This window comes from Emys orbicularis, chromosome 2 (genome assembly GCF_028017835.1).
Source record: "Emys orbicularis isolate rEmyOrb1 chromosome 2, rEmyOrb1.hap1, whole genome shotgun sequence".
Taxonomy (NCBI): domain Eukaryota; kingdom Metazoa; phylum Chordata; order Testudines; family Emydidae; genus Emys; species Emys orbicularis.
This window is the reverse complement of record NC_088684.1, coordinates 174,017,435-174,042,196: the sequence shown is the minus strand read 5'-3', so window position 1 is coordinate 174,042,196 and position 24,762 is coordinate 174,017,435. Positions and strand designations below refer to the sequence as shown.

General features: G+C 43.2%; 1 protein-coding gene across 1 annotated transcript in view; it reads right to left on the bottom strand.

Moving 5' to 3' along the window:
• The window catches only part of GABBR2 (gamma-aminobutyric acid type B receptor subunit 2), an 878,387-nt gene extending 855,687 nt beyond the window's left edge, over positions 1 to 22,700 (bottom strand). The window contains exon 1 of the mRNA XM_065399110.1: positions 22,401 to 22,700. Within this exon, the coding sequence (XP_065255182.1) occupies positions 22,401 to 22,700 (300 nt within the window). The remainder of the gene's footprint in view (positions 1 to 22,400) is intronic.
• Between the last annotated feature and the right edge of the window lie 2,062 nt (positions 22,701 to 24,762).

Here is a 24,762-nt window from a genome sequence, read left to right as displayed (position 1 = left end):
AAAATGGAATTGTGTCAAAATGTTCATTTTCAGATTGAAAGTACAGCTTTTAGATTCAGGAAGGGGACATGTGTGGCTAGGGCACTGGTGTGGGTGATTCAATTTCAAGTCCCTGTTTCCCTGATTTGGAGCAGAATTTTTCATCTCATATTACTCTGGATCAGGCAGAGCAGAGATTTGAACCTGATCTCCCACACCAGTGCCCTAAACCACCAGGCTACAGAGTGTGAGAGTCTCTTTCATTTGATTAAAAATGCTCTCTCGCTCTCTCTCTCTAATTGGAATGTAATTTTAACTTCCAACATAAATCAGTGCTTTAATTTCACTTCTGTCTGCTTAGGGGGATCTCTCCCCTGCCACCTTCATGATCTTGCAAGTGAGAGAGGGGATTCAAATATTTGGGATGAAACAAATTTTGAAGTACTACAACTACAAGTGTCCCTTCAAATGTCTTTACACCTAACTCATCAGAACCTCCAGCTCTTGTACATCTCTCCATCACTGGTTATATGCTCTAGCAAGCTACCCTTACCCAACAATGCCTCATGCACTGACTGCCTCCCCTTGTGACAGACACACAGCACATCTTCCTCTTCTTCCTTCTCTAACAATGACTTTCCCTATGGTAACTGTTGATCTGTGGAGCTACCTTCAGAGGAAGCAGGGGGGGAAAAGCACAGAGATACACAGATAGTCCAGAGAGAAAGGACTATTCAGCAAGGCTCAATGATTGGGGAGGGAACACCCTCCAGGTACCATAGCAAGTAGGAGAAGTACTGCTGCCAAGTTGCCTCCAGAGTGCTGAGTGCAGCACTGGATGTATGACTTCCCCAACTCACTAATGTAATGCTGCTAGCTCCTCGGATTAGAGGCAGAGCCTCAAGCCTCCATCCAACAGGCCAAGCTCAGGCAGAGAGCCAAATGGTAGTGGAGAAAAGAAAAACAAAACACAACAAACACATTTATCAAGGACTGAAGCTGGCTTGCTATGAGGGGAGAATTCCCAACACATGGGCAATTGAAAATGCAGTGGAGAGCTTAAAAGTATGTGATCACATACTATTTAACATAAAACCCTGTAAACATTACCACATCCATTTACCTGAGAATCCTTTAATGTTACCTGGAGTTCATAGTTCTTCAAAATCCATGAATGCCTGTATAAATGTTCCAAGGCTAAATGAATAGCAGGTAACACTCCTGCTGTTAGATTTCTCTGGTCTGTTATGCAACTGACAGGTAAAAGCCCAAGAATAGATAGGCGAGTACGATCCCGTTCTTCAGAACATCGGATTATTAGCAGCATGTAAATTACCAGAATCTTCCTCCTCCATTTCCAGAAAACCATCTTTCCTAGTCTCTCTCTGTGTCTTCCTGTTTCCCCTTGGAGCATTCATCCCTAGAGAGAACAGGCCTCAGTTTCTCTCTCTGCCAGACATTTTGCAGCTTTCTTTTATCTTGGTCAGTTATGTCCCTCTGAGAAAGGAGCTAATTGTTATTAAAGGATAAAGAGCTCTCCAAGGCTGGCTTTTCCAATTTGGACAGTAATCCTGCTCACAGCAGTGCTGTGAATCAATACTTCACAAGAATAATCTTTAGGCAAATTGCTCTGCCAAGTCTAATTTTAAACATGTGTCATTTCAGACATTTCTTTAGCAGAAATAATCATCCATAGTTGACAAATCTATAAACAAATAAGTATAGTCATTCTTTTAAAATCTGATATTCTATTAGTTGATCCAAATGCTAGTATATTGAAATATTATTTTCAGTGCCTCTTCATGCTCTCACATATGCAATATTGCTTCAGTTTGTTTTATTTTGTATAATTTAGCTATCAATCGTTGTTTCAATTTACATTATATGAACCAAACAGAGAATATGTAGCGTTGTACATGGATAATATCTTATATGCTTCCAGAAAGGAATAAAATAGCTCAATCACAGTTGCACATCTTGAGCCTGATTCTATTCTATCCTGATTCTATAAAGATGTGGAGAAATTGGAGAGGGTCCAGAGAAGAGCAACAAGAATGATTAAAGGTCTTGAGAACATGACCTATGAAGGAAGGCTGAAAGAATTGGGTTTGTTTAGTTTGGAAAAGAGAAGACTGAGAGGGGACATGATAGCAGTTTTCAGGTATCTAAAAGGGTGTCATAGGGAGGAGGGAGAAAACTTGTTCATCTTAGCCTCTAAGGATAGAACAAGAAGCAATGGGCTTAAACTGCAGCAAGGGAGGTTTAGGTTGGACATTAGGAAAAAGTTCTTAACTGTCAGGGTGGTTAAACACTGGAATAAACTGCCTAGGGAGGTTGTGAAATCTCCATCTCTGGAGATATTTAAGAGTAGGTTAGATAAATGTCTATCCGTGATGGTCTAGACAGTATTTGGTCCTGCCATGAGGGCAGGAGACTGGACTCTATGACCTCTCGAGGTCCCTTCCAGCCCTAGAATCTATTAATCTATTCTCCCTCTACACCCAAAACTTCTGTTAAAGTCAATGGGAATTTTGCATGTACAAGGAATGCAGGTTTGACCTTCTCTCCTACAGTGTTCACCCTTAAATCTTGATGATTGCTTTGGATAATATCTTATATATCTAAATAATTTTACTTCGGTATTTGCAGTAGTCTTAAGGAACACCCATAAGTATAAAGAAGTTATAAACCCTGAGGTAATCATAGCTATTTATCTAAAGAAAAATTGGCAGATTTTCAGGGCAATCACTGTAATTATAAATAGATCTGGGTGGAAAAGATTTTTGCCATCCTGCAAAATTTTTTGGAGATTCCAAAAAAAATTCCCATTCCAAGTTGGGACAAAAAAAAAAAAATCTAAATCTTGAAAATGTGCATGAACCAAAAATAAAAAAAATTCAGGTTGGCTCAATGAAAATGTTTCATTTGGATAACTTCAAACACATTTAATTTTGATTTCCACCATTTTTAATTGTTAAAAAATACTATAATTAGATTACATTTCTAAACAAAAAGTAATTTTGGATGAGAAAACCAGAATCTCATTTTGAAAATGTTGAGACAAAACATTGACAACTTCAAAACTTTTTTCAAGAAATCTCTCTAAACCAACCCTTTCCCACAAAAAGTTTTCATTTGAATGAACTGGCATTTTCTGACCAAAAAACCCCACCATTCATCAAAAAATCCCCAACCATCTCTAATTGTAAACATCCTAATTTTTGGTAATTGCATTCTGTACATTGGATGACCCAATGTACAGAATATGCTTTAAATAAAATTATGTTAACTTCTAAATATCTCAGCTGGAAGTGATAAAGAGCTAGATAGCATTTTAACAGCTATCCCTGAGTAAAGGGGTAAGGCATAGCCGCACTGACCCAGGAGGAGCCCAGGGAACGAAACTGTGCTTCAGTTTACTGCTGGAGCTGACCAGTAGCCAGTTATTTCATACTGACCCTTGCACCAACTCTCTTGTCCTGGTTAGGGTGACCAACTATCTGGTTTTTGACCAGAACACCTGGTCGGAAAGGGATCCTGGCAGCTCTGGTCAGCAGGGCCGCCCAAAGGATTCAGGGGGCCTGGGTCAAAGCAATTTTGGGTGTCCCTTCCATAAAAAAAAGTTGCAATACTATAGAATACGATATTCTTGTGGGGGCCCCTGCGGGGCCTGGGGCAAATTGCCCCACTTGCCTCCCCCCAGGCGGCCTTGCTGGTCAGCACAGCTAACAGGGCCGTTGACTATCCGGTTGGCGATGCAACACAGCGGGGCTAGCAGGCTCCCTGCTAGCCTCTGTGCTGCGTGGCTCTCGGGAAGCAGCCAGCATGTCCCCTCTCCGCCTCCTACACATAGGAGCAGCCAGGAGGCTCCGCGTGCTGCCCCCGCCCCAAGCGCCACCCCCTGAGGGGGCGGTGCCTGCGGACGGAGCAGTGCACAGAGCCGCCTGGCCGCTCCTCCCCGTAGGAGCCGAAGGGGAGGACATGCTGGCTGCTTCTGGGAGCTTTTTGAGGTAAGCGCCGCCCGGAGCCTGCAGCCCTGAGCCCCCTTGTGCCCCAACCCCCTGTCCTAGCCCTGATCCCCCTCCCATCCTCTGAACCCCTCAATCCCAGCCCAGAGCACCCTCCTGCACCCTAAAGCCCTCATCCCCAGCCCCACCCCAGAGCTCGCACCCCCAGCCAGAGCCCTCATACTCCTCCCACACCACAACCCTCTGCCCCAGCCCAGAGCCCCCTCCAGCACTCTGAACCCCTCAGCCCAGAGCCTCCTTATGCACCCCACATCCCTGCCCCATCCCAGAGCCCACACCCCCAGCTAGAGCCCTCACCCCCTCTCACATCCCAACCCACTGTCTCAGCCTGGAGCCCCATCACCCCCGCACTCTGAACTCCTCATTTCTGGCCCCACTCCAGAGCCCGCAACCCCAGACAGAGCCCTCACCCCCTCCTGCACCCCAGCCACCTGAGCCAGCCTGGTGAAAATGAGCAAGTGAGTGAGGGTGGAGAGAGCAAGAGACAGAGGGAGGGGGGATGAAGTGAGCGGGGATGGGGCCTTGAAGGAGGGGCAGGGCATGGGTGGGGCCTCGGAGTAAAAAGTTGCAAGTAGAAAATTGGCAGCCCTAGACCTGTGCTGGGAAAAGCAGAGCCCACCTATTTTTTATTCCTCTCTCACCTCCCCCAGGCTCAAGCACAGGGTGAATGGAGAGTACAGAGTGCTCAGCCCTGCTCTTCCCCAGCAGCCTTGCCGACAGCCTCGATGTGAGGCAGTATGGGGAAGCATGCAGGGCAGGGAGAAGAAGGGATTTACTCCTCTTTATGTCCTTGCCTGACTGCATAGAGCTAGGCCCAAATCCAGCACAACATTATTGGAACCCCCTCACTGAGTAATTTAGAACATTATCTGGTCAGAACTCTACCGAGTATGCAAGGACGGATCAATCCTGCATTAGCAGGGGAATAGATATAATGATGCAATCGGTATTTTCCTGCTTTTATCCCAATGATTCTATAATCTGATTATTAAAAAAAGAGTTTTTAAAACTTGGGGGAAATTAACCCTTGAGCAGAGGGCTGGCACAAGGCCAATTTGCCACTTAAGTCATACTTAAGGACTTTTTATACAGCTTAAGTGGGATTAACTTGTGCATAGACCTTGTGGTAGAACCTCTTTACCAGGGTTAATTCAATATTGCTAACTCCAGGCATTCAAAAATTATGAATCAGGCCCCCCCAAATTCATGATTGGTTTAAAAATTATGAGGCGGGAAACTGGGTCTCTTTTTTGTGCAAAAGGATTGAAATGTGCATGCACAAATATTGGGGGTATGACCTTACCCCACATATATGCAAAACTGGTCTTCATTCAAACCTTCACTCTTCTTGGCCTGTGCTATCATCAGGTCTTTTTAGCTAGGTCATCAGTGTGGTCAGACGTTCGGCTGCTTGTGTGGGTTCTCCCGGTGTGCTGTCCCAGTGCTGTGCAGGCAGCTGGCACAGCAGATCTCGAGCGAACCGCCCAATGACCACAAGATACGTGAAGGGATGAAGGCACCCAGTCCGGTTTATTGTCCATGAAGCACGGTCCTAGCTCCCCGAATCAATGTCTACAGTTATACTAGCACATCAATGTATGCCCGTGACAATGGACGTAGCTCAGTGAATGGTGGGACTTTCCATTCCCCCCTCGGCTGGCCAAAGGATGGGTCAGTGTGTTCCTGTTATCTTTGGAGAATGTGCTGGTATCGAGGTGTTCTGGTACCATCCTTCTGGAATGGGCTTGCGTGAGTGCTCTGTGCCCAGCACCTCTTAGGAATATGTGTTTTTGCAATATCAGCCCTGTGCTTGCCAAATTCTGTGAGCAGGGCCTGCCTCTTGCTCATAACCTGCGTTTGCTTCATATCAGTAAAGTTTTGACCACTACTTTAGTTCAGGCCTCATACCAGGCCTCTGATACAAGGGCTTATGTCTCGGCTCTCTTCCTACTACACCTCTATTGGCAGAAAGAGGGACAAAATGATTCACCAGTATGACCTCATGTTTTCTGCAACATATCACCCTGATTTCAGAAGAACCAGCTCATTAGCACTAAATTTTGCAGAAAACTGAATATTGCGGCATTGCCCCAGTAGCATTCCAACAGCTACATTGCAACTCATATTATCCTCCTGTGCAAGAAAGTAAGAATGAGTAAGAACACACACATACATCCGCACGTAGGCTCCTCAGATCTTAGGTCCAAGTATTTTGGAGTAAACGAGGCTACTGGCTGACCAGAATAACTGCAACAATGTGAAATAAGTAGCAGTTTACTACCGGCATAAGCCAGTAGTAGAAACTACTACTACCATAAGTAAGGGGCAAGCAAGAGAGGAATTGTGACTCGTGTATCTGACTCACAATGCCTCTCAGGGCTACTTCTCATTTGGTGCACTGTATGCACCACAACTTGCTCAGGGCTGTACCTAAACTCACACTCTTGTCCTAAGCATATGGCATGATGCCTAGTAAACAAGGAAGATAATGCTGGAATTTGAGCTGTGTGGAAGTCTGTGTCTGTGGGCTTAGTTGTTTGCTTTAATAACCACCTTCTGTTTAAGAAAGAAATATACAATGACATGGAGGCACCTTGTTCCCCATCATTTAGGGCTTAAAGAAAAGTGCTGCTGTTTTGACTTCAGCACATAACACTTGAAATTTGTAGCAGGTGATGTGTCTGTTGAATAGATTAAAATTGCCCAGTGTCAATCTTGTGTTGTACCTATTGTGACAAAGCTCTGTCCTTGTCTCCGTGGGTCCTGCATTTCCTGACGGATTTCACTAGCCTCAGAGGCTCACTGTGACCCTCCCCTTAACCCTTCTCTCTCTCTAGAGAGAAGGGTCACAGTCTACTGAGCCATTTTCATCATAAGCCAGCAAGGGAGGTGAGGAGAAGCTATCCTCCCTTGCACAGTCTCTGTTGTCTCCCAGTCTCAGTGATCAATCAGGGGCAAAGGGGGAGGGGGGAGAGAAAGAGCCTGGGCCCACCCTCTACTCCGGGCTCCAGCCCAGGGACCCTAATAGTATCAGCTATGGTAGCTGACCTTTTAGGAACAGGACACTTACAAGTCCTTGGGCTACTTCCCCAAAGCAGCCCCCACTTCCTCAAGCTCCACTTCACCCTTACCTCAGGGCCTCCTTCCTTGCACCTAGTATGGTGTATACAGCTCAGTCTCTCCAACAGCACAACTTCTTACAGCTCCTCACATGCATGCCCACCTGACTAACTGGGAGGCTTTTTAACTAGTTTCAGCCAGCCCCTGATTGGCTTCAGGTGTCCCAATCAACCTAGTAATCTCCACTGCCTTCTGGAAAGCTCTTAATTGGCCCCAGGTGTCTTAATCGACCTGGAGCAGCTGCCATTTACTTATCCTGGTACCAGGGATTTGTTTAACCTGGGGCTAATATATCTATCTCCCATTACTTTTCTATAGCCATCTGGCCTTGCCCCGTCACACTATGTATTACAACCTATAGCTCTGTTGAACTGGGAGAACAAATCATGATTCTTGAAAATTATTTTTTCAAATCTTTGTTGCTCTTCATTAAAAAAATATATCTACACTAAAAAATCCTTTTCTGAAAATGGTTTTCAGCAGTGGATTCTGGTACTGAAAACTGTTTCAGCAAATGTAACTGAGACTTCCACCAAGAAACACTGTACTGAAACAAATCCAAGAAACACTCTGGGAGGTCACCTTCACTTGCCCCTTTTTCCTTAAAAACAAGTTCTGCTCTGATAAGTGCCTATACAAATAGAATAATGGAATTCCCATATTTATTGTCTCTCCATTACTCTACATCACATTTGATCATTTTGCAAGAAAAAGGTGGTGGTGTATTCCCCCCTACCCCAGCCCTGCAAACTATGTTCTTTCCATCTCATTTAGGGTGACCAGATGTCCCGATTTTATAGGGACAGTCCCGATTTTTGGGTCTTTTTCTTATATAGGCTCCTATTACCCCCACCCCACCCCACCCCATCCCTATTTTTCACATTTGCTGTCTGGTCACCCTAATCTCATTCACCATCACCACAAATAAAGATTCTACAATTGCATTTTAGTTAACATTCTGCTGATGGTGCATTAGTCAGAAAAGAATTAATCTCTGCAGTTATTAACAGAAATAAAAGGTATCAAAATATTTGTTTTCATTAATATAAGCATATATGAATGAATATGCAGTGGGGGCAAATCTGGGGATTCAGAGGTATCATGGTCACATAGCCACTTTTCTGGCCATAATTTCACTTTAACTATTTTTCTTTTCCAGAATTGACTGGTTTTACTGATTTTATTTTGACATAGTTGTCAACTTTCAATAAAATGTGTTTCCTGCCAGGAATAGTTAGTCACCTAACCAGAATTTACTTTCCTGTTTCAGATCTTCATAGATGTTTGCTGATACAATTAATACTATTATCTGTGTATCAAAACAGATGTCCACAACTTTTCACTTTGCTGAATTAACTAACCATAGGTGCCATCCATGTAGTTGAACACATAGATTATCTGCTCTGATTATCATTCACCCCCTTTCTATCTCTGAGTTCCATGTTTAATCAGAAGTAGGAAAATTTGCTCATAATACATAAAACACCTGTAAAGCATATGTTTTACCTTAGTCACATCTTTCAAGAGAATTTTCTCAACTGAATTTGCTATACACACAGAATTTTTTTCCACAGTCATGAGCAACTGTCAAATCCTAATCTAACAAATGATTCACTGTATGTGCTTCCTAAATCTACTTCTCAAATTTGAAAGTCAAATATGTTAATTTTTGGAATTATGCTAATTTTCAAATAAATTTAAACTAAAGACCAATTAGGCTACTCACGTTTGAACCAATATTCCCCAAAATTTTTAGCTGGCTTGAGCAAACAATTTACTTATTTTTCTTTAGGGATAATCACTAAATTTTTGCTGAAGCTAATTTCCAGCCTTAGGAAATTAGTCACTGTTAGCATTTCTTTTGTGTGACGTCACATGCACGCATAAAGAACGAGGAGTACTTGTGGCACCTTAGAGACTAACAAATTTATTTGAGCATAAGCTTTCATGGGCTAAAACCCACTTCATCAGATGCATGCAGTGGAAAATACAGTAGGAAGATATATATACACAGAGGACATGAAAAAATGGGTGTTGCCATACTAACTATAATGAGAGTAATCAGTTAAGGTGGGCTATTATCAGCAGGAGAAAAAAACTGGACACAGTCCAGTTTAGAAGTTATTAGCTCATGTAAAAGTTTGACTATATATTTAAACTGCAGCTATGTGTCATTTCATGCTCCCACACAATAGTTTCTCCCCTCTTGAGGACAATCCATTAACATTTAGAGGGATGTTCCCATCCCACACTGATGCACTGGCTTTTTTCAAAGCAGATTATCATTAAAACTGGGAGAAATGTTTTGGCAAATAATTTATTTGCCAAAAAGAGCAGTTTTCGGTCAATTGAAATTGTTTGGGAATTTGGGTCAAAGTCAGCAAAAAGTTTCAGCTGAAAAAATGGGGGGGGAAATCCAAAAAAGTCAAAATGTTTCAACATTTTTCTAAATGAAACATTTGGACTTTTCACTTCACCAAGACATTTCATTTAGAAATTTAGCTAGATTTAACCAAAATAAAAATACCCCAAAAAGGTTAATAAAAATCACCCAAAACCAAAATGAAACATTCCATTTTGGATCAAATTAAATGAGTCTTTCAAACTGAAACAATTTTTTTTTGTTTCAATGAGAAAAAACAAAAGAATATTCATTTGGGTTGATCTGAAATTATTTGTTTTTCCGGTTTGGTCACTAAACTGAAAAATCAGTTATTCACTCTGCTCTGATTATCATTCACCCCCTTTGTATCTCTGAGTTCCATGTTTAATTGCTTATTTTAATCAGGGTATGGCATACTCACAGGTCCTTTGAAGCCCTTATTATCTAAGTTATATATTAACTCTAATATGATTTATTTTTGATGGTAACTCCGATTGTCACACCAAGATACATCTTCCTAGGGTGACCAGACAGCAAGTGTGAAAAATCGGGACAGGGGGTGGGGGGTAATAGGAGCCTATATAAGAAAAAGACCCAAAAATCAGGACTGTCCCTACAAAATCGGGACATCTGGTCACCCTACATCTTCCTCCCATGACAGGAGAGGAGACACTATCGAGATTAAGCCACTCCTGCACAGCTCTGCTCTGTGTGTGCTTCAGCTTTTCAGGAGACAGCTGTTCAACTGAGAAGCAGCTGACAGCTGGTGCAATGTTCCTCTAAGGATTTACTTTCCACACTACTACCCAGAGCAATTGGGCCTGTCTGTAGGCCAGAGAGCTTCATCTGAAGAAAGCAGAAGAATCTGTTTTTGCTGCACACACAGCTTCTGTTGCCTCCTAACAGGTGGCACAAGGGTCTATCTCATCTCCTCTCTGCTGAGCAACACGCTTGAAGTAGAAAGGTGATATTACCATTGTAAATGGCATTAGTGAGACCATTACTAACACAGTGTATCCAGATCTGGTATCCACACTTTGAAAAGGATGTTGACAAACTGGAAAGGGTTCCGAAAAGATCTACAAGAATGATTCAAGGTCTGGAAAACCTGCCATAGAATGAGAGACTAAGGAATTTCAATCTATTTCATTTATCCTGTGCTTACGCAGAAGGTCAAACTCAATGCCCCTTCTGGTTCTAAAATGTATGAATGATTGGAACATAGACTTTTCCATCTCTAGGCTGCAATCAGTGGAGTAGAGCGGGATCAGAGTGAAAACTGCAGAAAGCATGACTGCAAGCCACCAGTGGCCTGTGATTTGTATATTGAGTAATAAGGCTCTAGGGACATAAGACTCTTACAAAACAATATTTTTGCTACAGTCATAAAAGTCACTTCTATCAGCATAGGCTATGGAAATAATTACCTAATGATTCTATGCCTAAAATGTATATGTTAATTATGAAATTAAACTATGCCTGATCTATAAAGATCCCTGCATCTAGTATCTTGTGAAAGTAAAATAATGTGCAATAGTTTCAAAGGACATTTTATTTGCAAGACTTTGATTTAGAAAGATACTACACTGATTTAGTTAAGTCAAACAATTTAAAAATTTAAGGTAAGAAACTGAATGCATTTGTTCTTAATTATAAATTGCATTTCTGTCTCCTGCTCATAGTGCCATCTTGCTCCTAAATAACTTTACTGACTTTTACAAATGTTGATTACCCAGCAGCTCCCACTGATGTCAAGATGAGCTGCATATTACTTAGCACTTTTGAAAATCAGGCCATTTATTTAGCAGCCTAAGGACTTGTCTACATAAGAAAGATACTCTGGAATAAGGTAAGGTAGGGTCTGAATGCAAAGTGCAATAGCCATTCTGGAATAACTCCCTGTGAGGACACTCTTATTCCAGAATAAGAGTGCCTTTTTCTGGTTTATTTTAAGAAACTTCCAAAGTGAATTAAACTAAATCAGAAAAAGGCAGAATACCAATGTCCACATGGCAGCTTTTCTAGAATAGCTATTGTGGAATAGTTCATTCTGCAATAGCTCTTCTGGTCAATTTCCCCATGTACACAAACCCTAAATCATGTAACAAGTACTTAACATCAGATTGAAGTGACTAAACTAGATGTTTGGACCTGTATCAGTCACTATCCTGCATGTTTTGCTACATTCCATAGGTCCTTTCTGTCTCTTACTTACTCCCTGCTTTCTACTATTGGTAAAGAAGTAAAATGCAGTGTCTAAGTGGTGGAGAAGGAATGTATGATAGTGGTTGTTAAAGCACAGGACTGGGAGTCGGGTATTTTGAATATTATCCCTGGATGTGCTATTGACTTGCTGTGTGATTTTGGGTAAGTACTTATTCTCTCTGGGTCAGCCTTGGCCCTCCCTCCCCTTCCTCTGGACCATGCAATTGATTCTCATTTAAAATTCTCTGGATGGGGAAGAGAAGGAGAGAGAGAGTTGGGCCCTCTGCTTTCTGTAAATAAAGATACCCACACTTCCCCAGACTCACAGGACTCTTGTGAGATTGAAATCATTAGTGTTTCTAAAGAATTGTATGATTCTATGAGGAAGGCCCTATAGGAGTGCAGAGTATTAATATTATTGTAGATATTTGTGTGTATTTAATACATTTTCCATTGATAACATTGAAAGGACATGTGAGTAAATATACCTGAAACTGATAACGTTTGAAAAATATACAAATTACTTCCATGTTGTGTCACTTGAGTTTTAATCTGTCAAAGTTTAATCTTCATATAGAGTTGAAATTGTAAAGAAAAATATCTATTGAGTATTAGCTCTTTATTAGGCAAACACTAAATGTCTGCTAGGGCAGGTACAGTAAACAGTGGAAAGGACGTTAATTAACATCCCAAAAGGAGCCTTTTACAACATTTCCCTGAGGGAGAAGGATGCAACATGTTTACAAAGAGGCTTACTGTGTATACACTCCTTTACAGGAATTTTGTAGATCAGTGAAACTGTAGAGGAAACTGGAACCTGCCCTGTGTAACCAACACAGGAATTATAATGGAGAATGATTTGGGAGAAAACAGAAAAGAGTCGGACCAATATCCCCTGGTTAAAGACACTGGAGTGATACCATTTTGTGAGGGAAATGGTATGGTAAGTAAAGCTATGATACTAAAAAGGTGCTGCAGGGCAATGATGAATTAGGCTCACAGTGTTTGGTGCTTTAACCAACCTGGTAAAAATGCAGGGGATTACCGCAAGCAGTGAGTCTATTAATTAACAACAATCCACATGGTTTCATGAAAAACAGGTCTTCTCAAATGAACCTGATATCACAAGTCTGGCTAATTGTGCTAATATAATATACTTGGACTTTTGTAAAACATTCTATATAGTACCACATAGCATTCTGACTGAAAAACTGGCACTATTCAAGATCAATGGCACCCTTTAAATTGATTAAAAGTGGCTAATTGATATATTAGAAATGTTAATGGTGACTACAATGAGTGGGGGTGTTTCTAATGATTCTTAGCCCAACACTATTCAATATTTTTATCAATAATCTTCAAGAAAATACAAAATTGTTGCTGATAAAATTGGCAGATGATGCAAAGATTGGTGAAGTGGTAAATAAAGACATGGATTGCTTGTCAACTGAGCACAATCAACAACATGTTTTAATACAGCCAAATGCAAGGTAGGGTGATCATACATCCCGTTTTGACCAAGACAGTCCCTTTTTTAAATCGTGTCCTGGCCATCCCGACTTTTTGGTAAAAATGGGCATTTGTCCCATTTGCTCTTCCCAACTTGATCAGTTGGCAAGAGCAAATGGGACAAATGCCCACTTTTGTCAAAAAAAGTGGTGTGCGGAGGAACGTGGATGGGGGCAAGCGGCAATGCCAGCCCTGCGCGGGGGGAAGGCAGGGCTCAAGTGGAAGGCAGGCAGGGCTCAGGTGAGCAGCGACGTCAGCCCTGCATGGGGAATGGGGGGCAGGGCTCCGGCGCTTGGGCCAGCCCTGCACGGGGGCAGGGGGGTTCTTGGGGTAGCCCCACGTGGTGTCCCAAAGAATGTAGGCCAAATTTACATGATGGAGGGACTGTCTTCTGGAAAGCAGAGATTCTGAAAAGGAGTTGGGCTATCATGGTAGATAACTAAGTGAACATGAGCTTCCAGTGTGACGCTGTGACTAAAAGATGTAACATGATACTTGGGTGGAATGGGATAACTACATCCCAGCTAGATGGGAGGGAGTTCTAGGGAGATCTCAATATGGAAAAGTTGACAGACACTGATCTACCACATAAATTCCCTATAAGATCCAGTGGCTGGAAGCTAAAGCCAGCAAAGTTCAAAATGGAAATAGGATACAAATTCTTAACAGTGGTGATAATTAATCACTGGAAAAACTTACCAACGGGTGTGGTGAATTCTCCATAATTTGGAATCTTGAAATCAAGATTAGATATCTTTCTAAAAGATATGGTCTAGTTCAGCAGTTCTCAAAATGGGATCCGAGGTCTCCTGGGGATCTGTGAGGGTACTCCAGGGGGTCCGTGAGTCATGTCTGGGGCCGCAGGCCCCACTGATCAACTCCTCCCCCTCCCTCCCAGTGCTTCCTGCATGCCGTGGAACAGCTGATCAGTGGCGTGCAGGAGGCGCTGGGAGGGAGGGGGAGAAGCGGGGATGGGGTATGCTTGGCGGAGGGGGCAGAAAGAGGCAGGGAAGAGGAGGGGCAAGGGAGAAGCAGGGGTGGAAAGAAGTGGGTTGGGGCCTTGAGGGAAGAGGTGGAAGTGGAGGCGGGACACCCCTGGGGAAAATTAGAAGCCAGCTTGGGGAACCACAAAAAATTTTAAATAAAAATGGGGGTCCTCGGGTTGCTAAAGTTTAAGTACCGCTAGTTCATATAGGGCTAGGTGCAGGAATCTCTGGGTAAAATGTATGCCCTGTGTTGTGCAGGAGATCTGGTTAGATAATCATAATAATCCCTTCTGACCTTAAAATCTATGAATTAGTTAGGAATGGTACAAGGTCTTTGCAGAAGCATCTAAATTTTCTAGTACCAACCCTTAGCCCTCAATGCTCAGCTTTAAAAAAATAATTACCCCATAATCTGGGACTTTATCTGCCCTGGAGTCCCCAACAACAATTTTAACAGTCTATGTGATCTAGCCCTGACATCATAAGATTTTTGTTAAAATTACATTTGGCTGGGAGAGGGGACATTACCTTCACATTTTGTTAGATTTCATTTCTAGCATTTGGTAATAGTTCTTTACCAAATGCTATTAATTAAACCTGCCAGATGGGAAAGATTAAAAACAGCCCAAAACTAATATCTTAAAGTCAAAATGACAGATATTCACATGCCCCAAGTCCCTCCCTATCAACCCCAGATTTGGGATTGTGGATTAGCGCTTATTACATCACATGAAGGTGGAGTGCCATGTCTCTCACAGGGCCCAATTCTGCATTCCACCTTGGTCCCTTTGCATTACTCCAGTGATGCAAAGGGGCTGCCAACCCAGCAGATCTTACCAACTGGAAATTCCCTGTGCATAGACGGAATCTCTGCGTGGCAAAGAGGCTCTGTAACATCCCCCTTGCAGACAACATGGGGGGAATGGCAAGGAGCACATAAATATGACTGAAGGTATATTCCAGCCATCCCATATTGCCAGAAGAGCCCTTTGGGACACAGGAAGCTGGGCATAAATAAGAGCAACCCTGATGCTGCTCTAACTTAGTCCAGGAGCCAATCTAGTGCTCTGCCAGACCCAGAACTGAGGAACCGCAAAGGTGATGCAAACATCAACCTCACCTCAAGTTATGTGCAGCTTTGCTGGGTCCAAGAATCAGGCCCACAGCATATCTGGCTTCTTAGATTTTTTGAGAATCTTTTAGTATTTTGTAGGATTACTAGTACATGAAAGGTATTCACTGCACGTAGCAGTAAGTTCCAAAAACTCAAAACATTCAGATTTTGCCCTCTCATTCTGGTGTTCTGACACTGCAGGGTTAGGGTAAGCTTGACACACAGCTCCAAGAATGCGGTCTTCCACATTCTGAAGTTCAGGAGCCACTGCTGGTCATTCCAGGTCTCCACAAAGATCCAGTCCCATAATGAAGTGTTTATTGGGTGGCACCAAACATGCCACTCTGCTGAGTGCAGCTGCTCCATGAATAAATCCAACAGGAATGGCCGAGTGGCATCAAAGGATGGGTTCTCTTCTGGCAACTCCCTCCACCTGCAGATTCCTCTAGTCAGCACTTCAGAAGCAGTGCTGCAGCTTCTCCATAGTAATGAAGAGGAGTTCTGCAGTTCAGAGTTGCATGGGCACCAACTGAATTCCAACAAATGATGGATGCTCTCAGAATTCCCTCAAATGCCAATAGGAATTCCATAATATGCCCTAAAAATTGCCCACAATGCAGTGATCCTGGAAGTAATACAAGGGACTCTGGAATACCTTCCCAAACTCTCCATCATGCTGAAATCATTGGTGGTGCTGTGTGGTTACAAGTCTTGAAATGTGATGCTGCTTGTGTCTATTCAGCTAAATCAATTTAAGTTGTATCAGTGCAACTTCTGCATGCAGACAAGCCCTAGGAGATTTAATAAAATATTTCCATTGCAGCTCCCCACCCTCCACCCCACTTCACCCTTTTTATAGCAAATATTCTGTTATACCCAGGATTTCATCCCATTTTTTTTGTTCACACAAGCAGGAATTCTGCTTTTGTTTATATCAAGCCCAGAAATAGCAATTCCTCCCCCCTTTCATCATTTGAAGCTCCTTTCTTGATGTATTCGTAAGACAGAATGACTTTACACTATAGAAGAAGTCAATTTACTGTTTGAAGCAGAGTTCTCTGCACAAGCCTGTGATATCACCTTAGACAGAATGATGAGCTCTGAGGCTCATATGAAATCTAATAGGCATGTGCCAGAAAATGTTATGTTGGCTGTGTGCATGTTGGCAGGGAAACTTAGGGATGCACCTTCTGCAAGTCAGGGATTTATACCCAGGTAAGGAGCACTGCCCATCTCTCTCCTTTCCTCTCCCTCACCTGAACACCAGTGGAAAAGCAAGCCGAAAATTAGAGCAGCCAATTAACTATTAAGTGTTCTTATGTTTGGAAAATCCTGAGGGAGAAAGACAGAGAGAGACATCCCAGAGGTAGTGGTAGCTAGGAGAAGCCTTAGCATTATGTCTCTATTGGAGTGACATCAAAAGATAGCTGAAGAGGCCACAGACTACTTTTCAAAATCATTGTATAATAATTATTAGTGCTAAGCGCCAAAAATATGCTCTAGTTATTGCCAAAATAACACTGCTATTCACAATTATTCATGCACATTGCAACTTAAGTGTAACTGTAGTTTAATGTATAGGACTCTGCAGTAAGTACCTATATCAGAAAGTATAAACGGCTATTTAATAATTACAGTGTAATGGTGGTGCTCTCCTAGGTGGGATGTGTACCCAATAATGCCCCATCTTTATTTCTGAGTGTAATCTATACTAGTATCAAATGCCACTGAGGACATAGAAAAAATGCTTGTTAGTTGCACCTTCAGCTCACATCTCCTTTCTTATCCTTAGGCTTCTCCCTTGTATTCTCCTTACCACAGCCCTTTATGAAACAAATGGAGAGAACACTTTTGTCTGTCCCCTTTTGATTGAGACTCCTGAATGGAGATAAGGGTCCAGATACCTTTTCCTTTTTAACTACCTCGCTTTTGAGGTTAAAAGGATTTGCTCTGTTTGGACTGGCCTGTGAGAAGTTACCAAAACCAATCTATGACTGATATAGGCTTCTTAAAATTAAAAAATTTATTGAAAATAGAGAGAAAATTTTAATAAAACAAAAAGATATGTGCAGAAAATATCTACATTTTAATTGTTGATAAAATAGATTAGATAAAGTACTCTCTGCTTAGTTACAGAATAAGAGAGGGAAAATGCATTATATTCTTAGAAATTCAGCTTTTCTCTTAGACCTTCTTGGACCAACAGCATGAGACATTGTCCTTTCTGGTTGCAGTGATCTGCCTGCTGTGCCAAGACCTGTTTTCCAAATCTTTGGTTGGTGATTCAGTTTGTGTTAAAGAACATTATCATAACAGGGTGAGTTACGTCAGAATTTCCACAAAGTACTCATAGATTAAGTGTAGTATCTGGGGAAAAATGAAATTATCTCAGAGCTCTGTACAATGTTATTGTCCCCTCTTTCTGATAATAATCCCCCCTACTTCTGAAACAATCCCCCACCTTCTTGGCTCCAAATCCTGTTTTAAGTAATTTTGATCTTCAAAAGACAAAATGATTGAATTCTGACTTGCACATCCATTATTCTTGGCTATAGGTGTTGAGGCTTCATAAACTTGCAGTCTGTCTATGCCACTTTGTGTATTGGGGGTCCAAGAGACAGAAAGTATATTCCTCATTAAGGGGCTATGTTCAAAGGCTCAAAGGGCAGGTAGGCACTCAACTCCCATTGAAAAATCAGTGGAAGTTGGATGCCTGACTCCAATCTCTGACTTTGAAAAATCTCTCCCTATAATACCTCTTACCAACTTTCACTTGCTATGAAACTAATATTAGTGACATATACCACATTCTCTGTCACACTGCTCAGTTCCTTTATGTTAGGGTTGTTTATTTCCCTACAAAATTAAGTTCTACTCTAGAAGCTGAATGAATGTATAACCAAAGGGAGAAAAAAAGAAGAAATACACCTTAGTTACTGGTCCAGAACTGAGACATGTCAAGTTTCCTCAACTCCTAAAACCAGATCCAAAGCCCATTAAATTCAGTAGACTTTGGATCAGGCTCCTAGAAAGCAGAAGACACTCAGCAGCTCACTTTATTTGGCCCTACATTTCTAAAACAACATAAACAACAAAATCTAGCATGGCCAAGAAGGGTCGTATACAAAGCCTATTGAAAACTCAATGGGAGTTTGGTCACTCACTTAATCCTCAATCCTACAAACACTTACACTTGTACTTAACATTATTCACATGAGCAGTTGTAGTAGTACCCATGTGCATAAAGTTAAAAACATGCATAAGTGTTTGCAGGATTGGATCATTAAATTGGAGCAGGAGCAGGCTTTTGATTTCCCTTGAAACAACCTTTGCATTTTCATAAATTTGCTTGATCACATTTTGCTGAGAAAATATAGTACACAACCCCATCTGGCATGTGCCCCAGTTCGGCAAAGGACTTAAGCATGTGCTTACCTTTAACATATTTAAGTGCTTTGCTTAAGAGGAGTGGGGTTAATCATATGCTTAAAGTTAAATATGTACTCACTGCTTTCCTGAACTGTGGCCTAATTGAGAAAGTGCCTGGCAATGACTTGAATATAAATCATTGCATTTACAGTAAATGTATTCTTATATATTACAGAAACACAAGCAGTAAATTAACAATACTCATTTAACTTGCCAGAAAAAAATCTGAATATATAAATGCTTTAAACTATATGTCAATCCAACCTGAATAAATTTAATTATTTTTCATGGGCTTTTCATTACAACTTTGTAAAAAAATACAATATATTTCAATACTTAAACAAAGTTGTCTCAAGGGGGATTTTGTAAAAAAAAAAAAACAATAAAAAATGTTTAAGATTCCAAAGCATTACCATATGTAGACTTAAGTATGATAAATGCACTTATAGTATGTCTCAATATATTAAAAAATCAGATTCTTTCACTTACTATCAAGCCCTGCATTCAATGTTCTGTTTCCCCTTTAGGAGATTATGATGGCCCTGTATCTGTGATGTATGCAACTGTTATGTCCTAAGAGATGCACACTCCCTGGTCAGTGATTATGTCATGAATAGAATGTAGGTCTCCTGCTCTAACCAAGAGACCACATATTTTTGTCAAGCTCAGCAGCTGGGCAAGGACTGAGTGGGCCTGGTAATTTAACAACACTATCACTCACGTTTTGTCCACATTAGAATTAAAACAGCAGCTGAGTAGTATCAAGAATCCTGCACTGGCATAACTAAAATTTAGAGGATAGACCGACAACTTTTTCTCAGGTGCTGTCATTCTGGTACCTTTCATGAGTGCTAAGTTATTTAATTGTGACTGTTAAGCACACAATACTGATCAAAATATGCTATGCATTTTCTAAACACAGAAAAGACCATTTATATTTTAATAAAATTAAAATAATGTTAACCTGTTCACATGGTACATACATGTGTCAATTTATTACAGTCCCAATTAATTCTATAGATAACCTCATTCTATCTTCACTAATTGAAGGACCTAAAAAAGTGTATCAATTAAAACAAGCACAGCCATTCTCAAAATCAAATCTGCACTTTTTTTACACTGTACCCATTAGAGGATTGTATATGAACTCTCCTATACATTAAGATGAATTAACATCCTATGATCATTGAGGGCTAGTTGATATTCAGTGTTTCCCCAGGTCATTGCTAGTAACAATCAACGGGAATTCAAAGCTACATACCAGGTTTATGACAGGATCCTATTTCTTAATTTCTCTGGACCATTAAATAGTAAAAGTGGAGTTTTTTAACAAGACTGTTATTCAACCACTGAGAAATAGAACCTGTTTTCTAAATACTTTTAGTGTTAGCTTTCTAGTTCAGAAAGCAAATTCTGTGTTAATAAATAACATACATATACTAGACAAATGTTTTGAGGTTTATATAAAAGTGTAGCAGCTTATTGAATATTATTGGATCCTTATATGTAAAGGGGAAATCTTGTCCAAGTTTGCCTATTTTCTTTTCTTTACACATTTTTTATAATAATACCATCTTTAGGAGTCATCAGTTTATATAGGATAATGTAGAGAAGAATGAATTAGTAAAATTGTGAGTATTTCTGACAAATATCGTGCTTATATAAAATCAGGTATTGCCATTCAGAAAAAAAACCCACAATCCTTTTCATTATCATTTCACAGTTCACTGGCATTCATTTTCTAAGGACAACTAATGACTATCTTAGGCTCATCATGTCTGTATTCTATTTCGACATATCATTTGCATTAATACAAAAAAATGCTGCCTTAGAATATTTGCTTAGCATTTGTGTCTTCAATTATATGCATTTCCCCTTAAAGAGATCTGAAAAATTACTATGCTAAAGATAATATAGTTTTATGTAAATAAAAAGCAGGAGCTACAGAATAAGAGATTCCCTAAATAATTTCTGGATTAGACATATTACAATGAAAGCAGCCTATCCTTGATGATTTCAGTTTATTTCTCAGATTCTGGGGACAGAGTGGGAGAAAACAGGGTTTTTTCTTAAAACAAATTAGGACAGGGAAGATGTTCAATAGTCAATTGCTTTACCAGGTTTGTCTTGGAAATGGATATCAGAAACCAGTATTACACAAGAAATGACTGCCATCTTCAGGAAAGGTTCAATATTGAATCAGCATTTATTCGATACAAACACACGTTTATTAAAGTTGTGACGAAAATCAAGTGTAATTCAGCAAAAAATAATTTACCAAACCCCACATCCCTCTATAAATTAAAGAGAACGAGAAATTCCTGTACCAAATCTGACATCGTTTCCTGCCCAATGCCCTCCTCCAGCCTCAAAGAAACAAATCTGAAACATAGGGCTTTTAGGAATTATGTGTGGCATAGACACAACACAGAGAAACTGCAAATTTAACTCTTTGTGAACATCCGCTGCTTTGAATTCACAACACTGTATTCATGCTGTCACCCCTGAAATTCCCCTGCATTCCTTAACGGTCGTGTGTGTGTGCGCGCACCACACGCAATTGATACGACTACATAACCTATTAATCGTAACAAATGGGATAGTGAGGACAAGGAGATGTAGATCTCTACATCAAACCGGGTAATGCTTACGCTGAATAAATCTGCGAGAACTAGAAGACGAAGACGTATTCACATCCTTACTTTGCATTCACCCTCCAAATACACCTCTGAAAGGACGTCCCTGCCTGCTCAGGCCGTGCAAGCTAAAGCTGAAATGTGACAAAACCCACAAGCTCCTTTTCCCACCTCCTCACAGTGCTTCCTTCAGCTACATCAATTTCCACTCAAATCCAAATGCTGCATTTTATAAATCCGGATCTCAGGGCCAGCTCATTGGGGGGGGGGGGGGGGGGAAAGGGGGAAAAAAGGCCGTTGACGTGCATCTGTTGCTTAATAAATCGAAACCACACTGGAAAAGAGAGACATCCTGAGGTTCTTAACGTAGAAATCACCAGTTAAACCCATCCTTCTACAGGCTTATGTCACGAAGAAGGGCAACAAACCCAAGCTATCACACAACCTAGCAACCCAGACACCTGCCCGGCCCAGCCCCCACCTTGTCACCGTGCCCCCGTCTTCCCCAACAAGCCAGCAGAGGTGGTATCGGCCGCATTCTGCTCTCAGCTATAAAATGCGGAGCAAGCCCATTGATGCCCGCAGACCTAGTCTGGCCGTGCCCTGGTGTCACTGAGAGCACAATATGGCCCGTCCGCCCCGCTGCCCGCCTCTCCGCCACCGCACCCTGGGTATCTCGCCGGAGTCGCGCTCCATGGCAAAACACCATTAGCAGCCCTAAACATCTGTCGGCTGTTTGCACTCCATGTTGACACACAAGGCTGATGCCCGGAGCACAGCTCGCGGGTCAGGCCAAGTGGGGAGAGCAATCAGCTGCGCATCAACCTGTCCGCATGCCCCAAGGTCCGGGGCTGTGGGAGCTGTGGGGGAGGGGGAATGTCCTTCCCTCCCCGAGCACCTGCCGCGTCCCCCGGACTTCCCGGGGCACCTCCCCTGCACACCCCAGGCAGGCGCGGGGAGGGGGCAGCAGGCTGGCACTGAGAGGCTGCTGCCGGAGAACGGCATCCCTACCTCGGTGTCATAGAGCCGGAGGTCCAGCGAGTAGGGGTTGAGCAGGGACTCGTTGCGGATCTGATCCATGGCCAGCTGCACGGCGGGCAGCACGCCCCGGCCGATCTTGCTCTTCTGGTCCTCCTCCGACTGGCTGAGCGGCATCAAGCCCATGATGGAGATCGGCGTGGTGGCGTTGGGGGGCAGCCCGGCCGCCCCCCGGGAGTGCCCCCGCGCCCAGCCCAAGCACAGGAGCAGCAGCAGTATGGCAGGGCAGGCGGCGGCCGCGGCCGCGCGGGGTCTCTTCGGGGAGGGCGGCATGCTGCGGGCGGCGGCGAGGGCGCGGGCTCCCTCACGCCGGGCGCATCGCTGGGTGGCCGCTTCCCCCGGCCAGGCAAAGGGCGGCGGGGATGGGCGCGGGCAACGCCGGGCTCTGCTGCCCGCTCGGCACCGGCACCCCCGGCAATAATCCTCCTGGCAATGGCGCCTCCTCCTCCCCAGGTCCGCCCGCCGCAGCCGGCCGCGGCAAGGCGCGGAGAGAGCCCCCAGCCCGCAGCGGCCAGAGGGGACCTGCCTCCCCTTGCACTCAGCACCGCAGCCGGCCCGCGCAGCCCCGCTCCGGCGTGCGGTAGGCGGCAGCCACCATAGCGGAGTTGAGGCACCGCGAAAGGGAAGGCTGAGGAGAGAAGCCCCCTCCGGAGGCCGGGCGGCGGAGGAGGGACGCGCTGCCGCGGCGGTGCCTCCGAGGTCTGGGGGAGATGCTAGTGCCGCATTCCCCTGAAGCCGGCAGCCGCTGGCGCTCGCCCCCCCACCGCACGCGCCCCGCAGCTCGCCGGACTGGAGAGGCGGGAAGGGACACGCTCCCCCTTTCCTCCTGTAATCCCAGCCAGGCGGCCCCGCCGCTTCATCCACGCTGCCGCCGCCGCTGCTTGGGATTGTTGTCACCGGGCTTCTTCCCGCCGCACGGAATCGCTGCTGAGGAGGAGACAGCGGAGTCAGGAGATGCGGGTTTGGGCACCTCCACCAGCCTATAGGAGGGAGGGAGAGAGGGAGAATACTTGGGGGGCGGGGGGCTCGCTCCTGGCAGCTGTAGTCAGTGCCTGGGAATCCGAGATGTTTTCAGGTAGAAGGTTGCGCTGCGAACATAGAGGGACATCTGGAAACGCGGGGGTGTTTGGTGTGTAGAGGCTTTTCCATGGAAGGGCTCCATTTTCAGTCCTACTTTTGGATTAGAAGGCGATCTGTGGAAGCACAAACAGGTCATTACATGCCATGACTGGTATGTTGTCTGCCTGAGTGATTAATACAGCTCCGCATATATTAGCCCCCTCCACGGAAAATTTTATGTAATCAGCTGGCAAGAACTGCCCTTCCCATCGCCCCATTCTACGATAAAAACACTCTCCACACCCTTACAGTCACTATGCAAGCCCATCCTACCCGCATACTCTACCCCATACACCCCTCCCCACACATACTGCACACACACTAGCCCACAAATCCACAGACACACTAAGCACACTCAAACACACCGCACCTCGCAGAGTTCCCTCCATCCCACACACATATGCAATCAGTCCTCTGCCTAACACCTGGAGTGTCCACACAGGCAATACTCTGGGCCATATGTATTCTGCTTTTGTAGAATTTGGCATTTTTCAAGATGCCATGGAATTCACCATTTTTCTGCAGTCTGGTGCCCTACAAATTCCCTTTGGTCTCCCTGCTTGCAGCTGCAACTAAATAAATAAATGTTGCAGCAGAATTTAGCGTTGGCTGTGTGGAGTTTAGAGGTTGTTGCCATAGAATTTGGTCCCATTGTGCCTCAGAGAATATGGGCCCTATACACATTGTAGGCATTCATTCATACCATGCAAACACTCCCCAGCCCACACTCACCTCCACCTATCTCCCACCTGCAGACATACTGCACACTTGATCACATCTGTACACATTATCCCATACCACTCTCACACAGGTACATTTTCCCCTGTGGAACAGAGTTACACTGTACACAGTCTCCTCCCTGACTATATATTGCAAAGTCCCTCAACAGGGAGGCTTTAACTCAAAACACAGAGAGAGTCCAGGCAGCAATGTAGGTCAGTCTTTGTTGTTTTAGCACTAGAGGTTAACCAACGAGAATGTGATCAAAGAACACAGAACTATGCACAATTAAATGCTTCAGACTCCTCCCTTTTTATAAATACTAATTCTTTTCCTAAAACAACCAAGGATCTCATTAGAGGTTCCACACCTTTTTTCTTAAGCAAAATGTTAGCACTGGCCAATAAATCCTACTTATATTACATATGTACTGGTGCTAACCATGTGATAAATTAGAATAACAGGAAATTGCATTGATAGATTAATAATTTTAAAG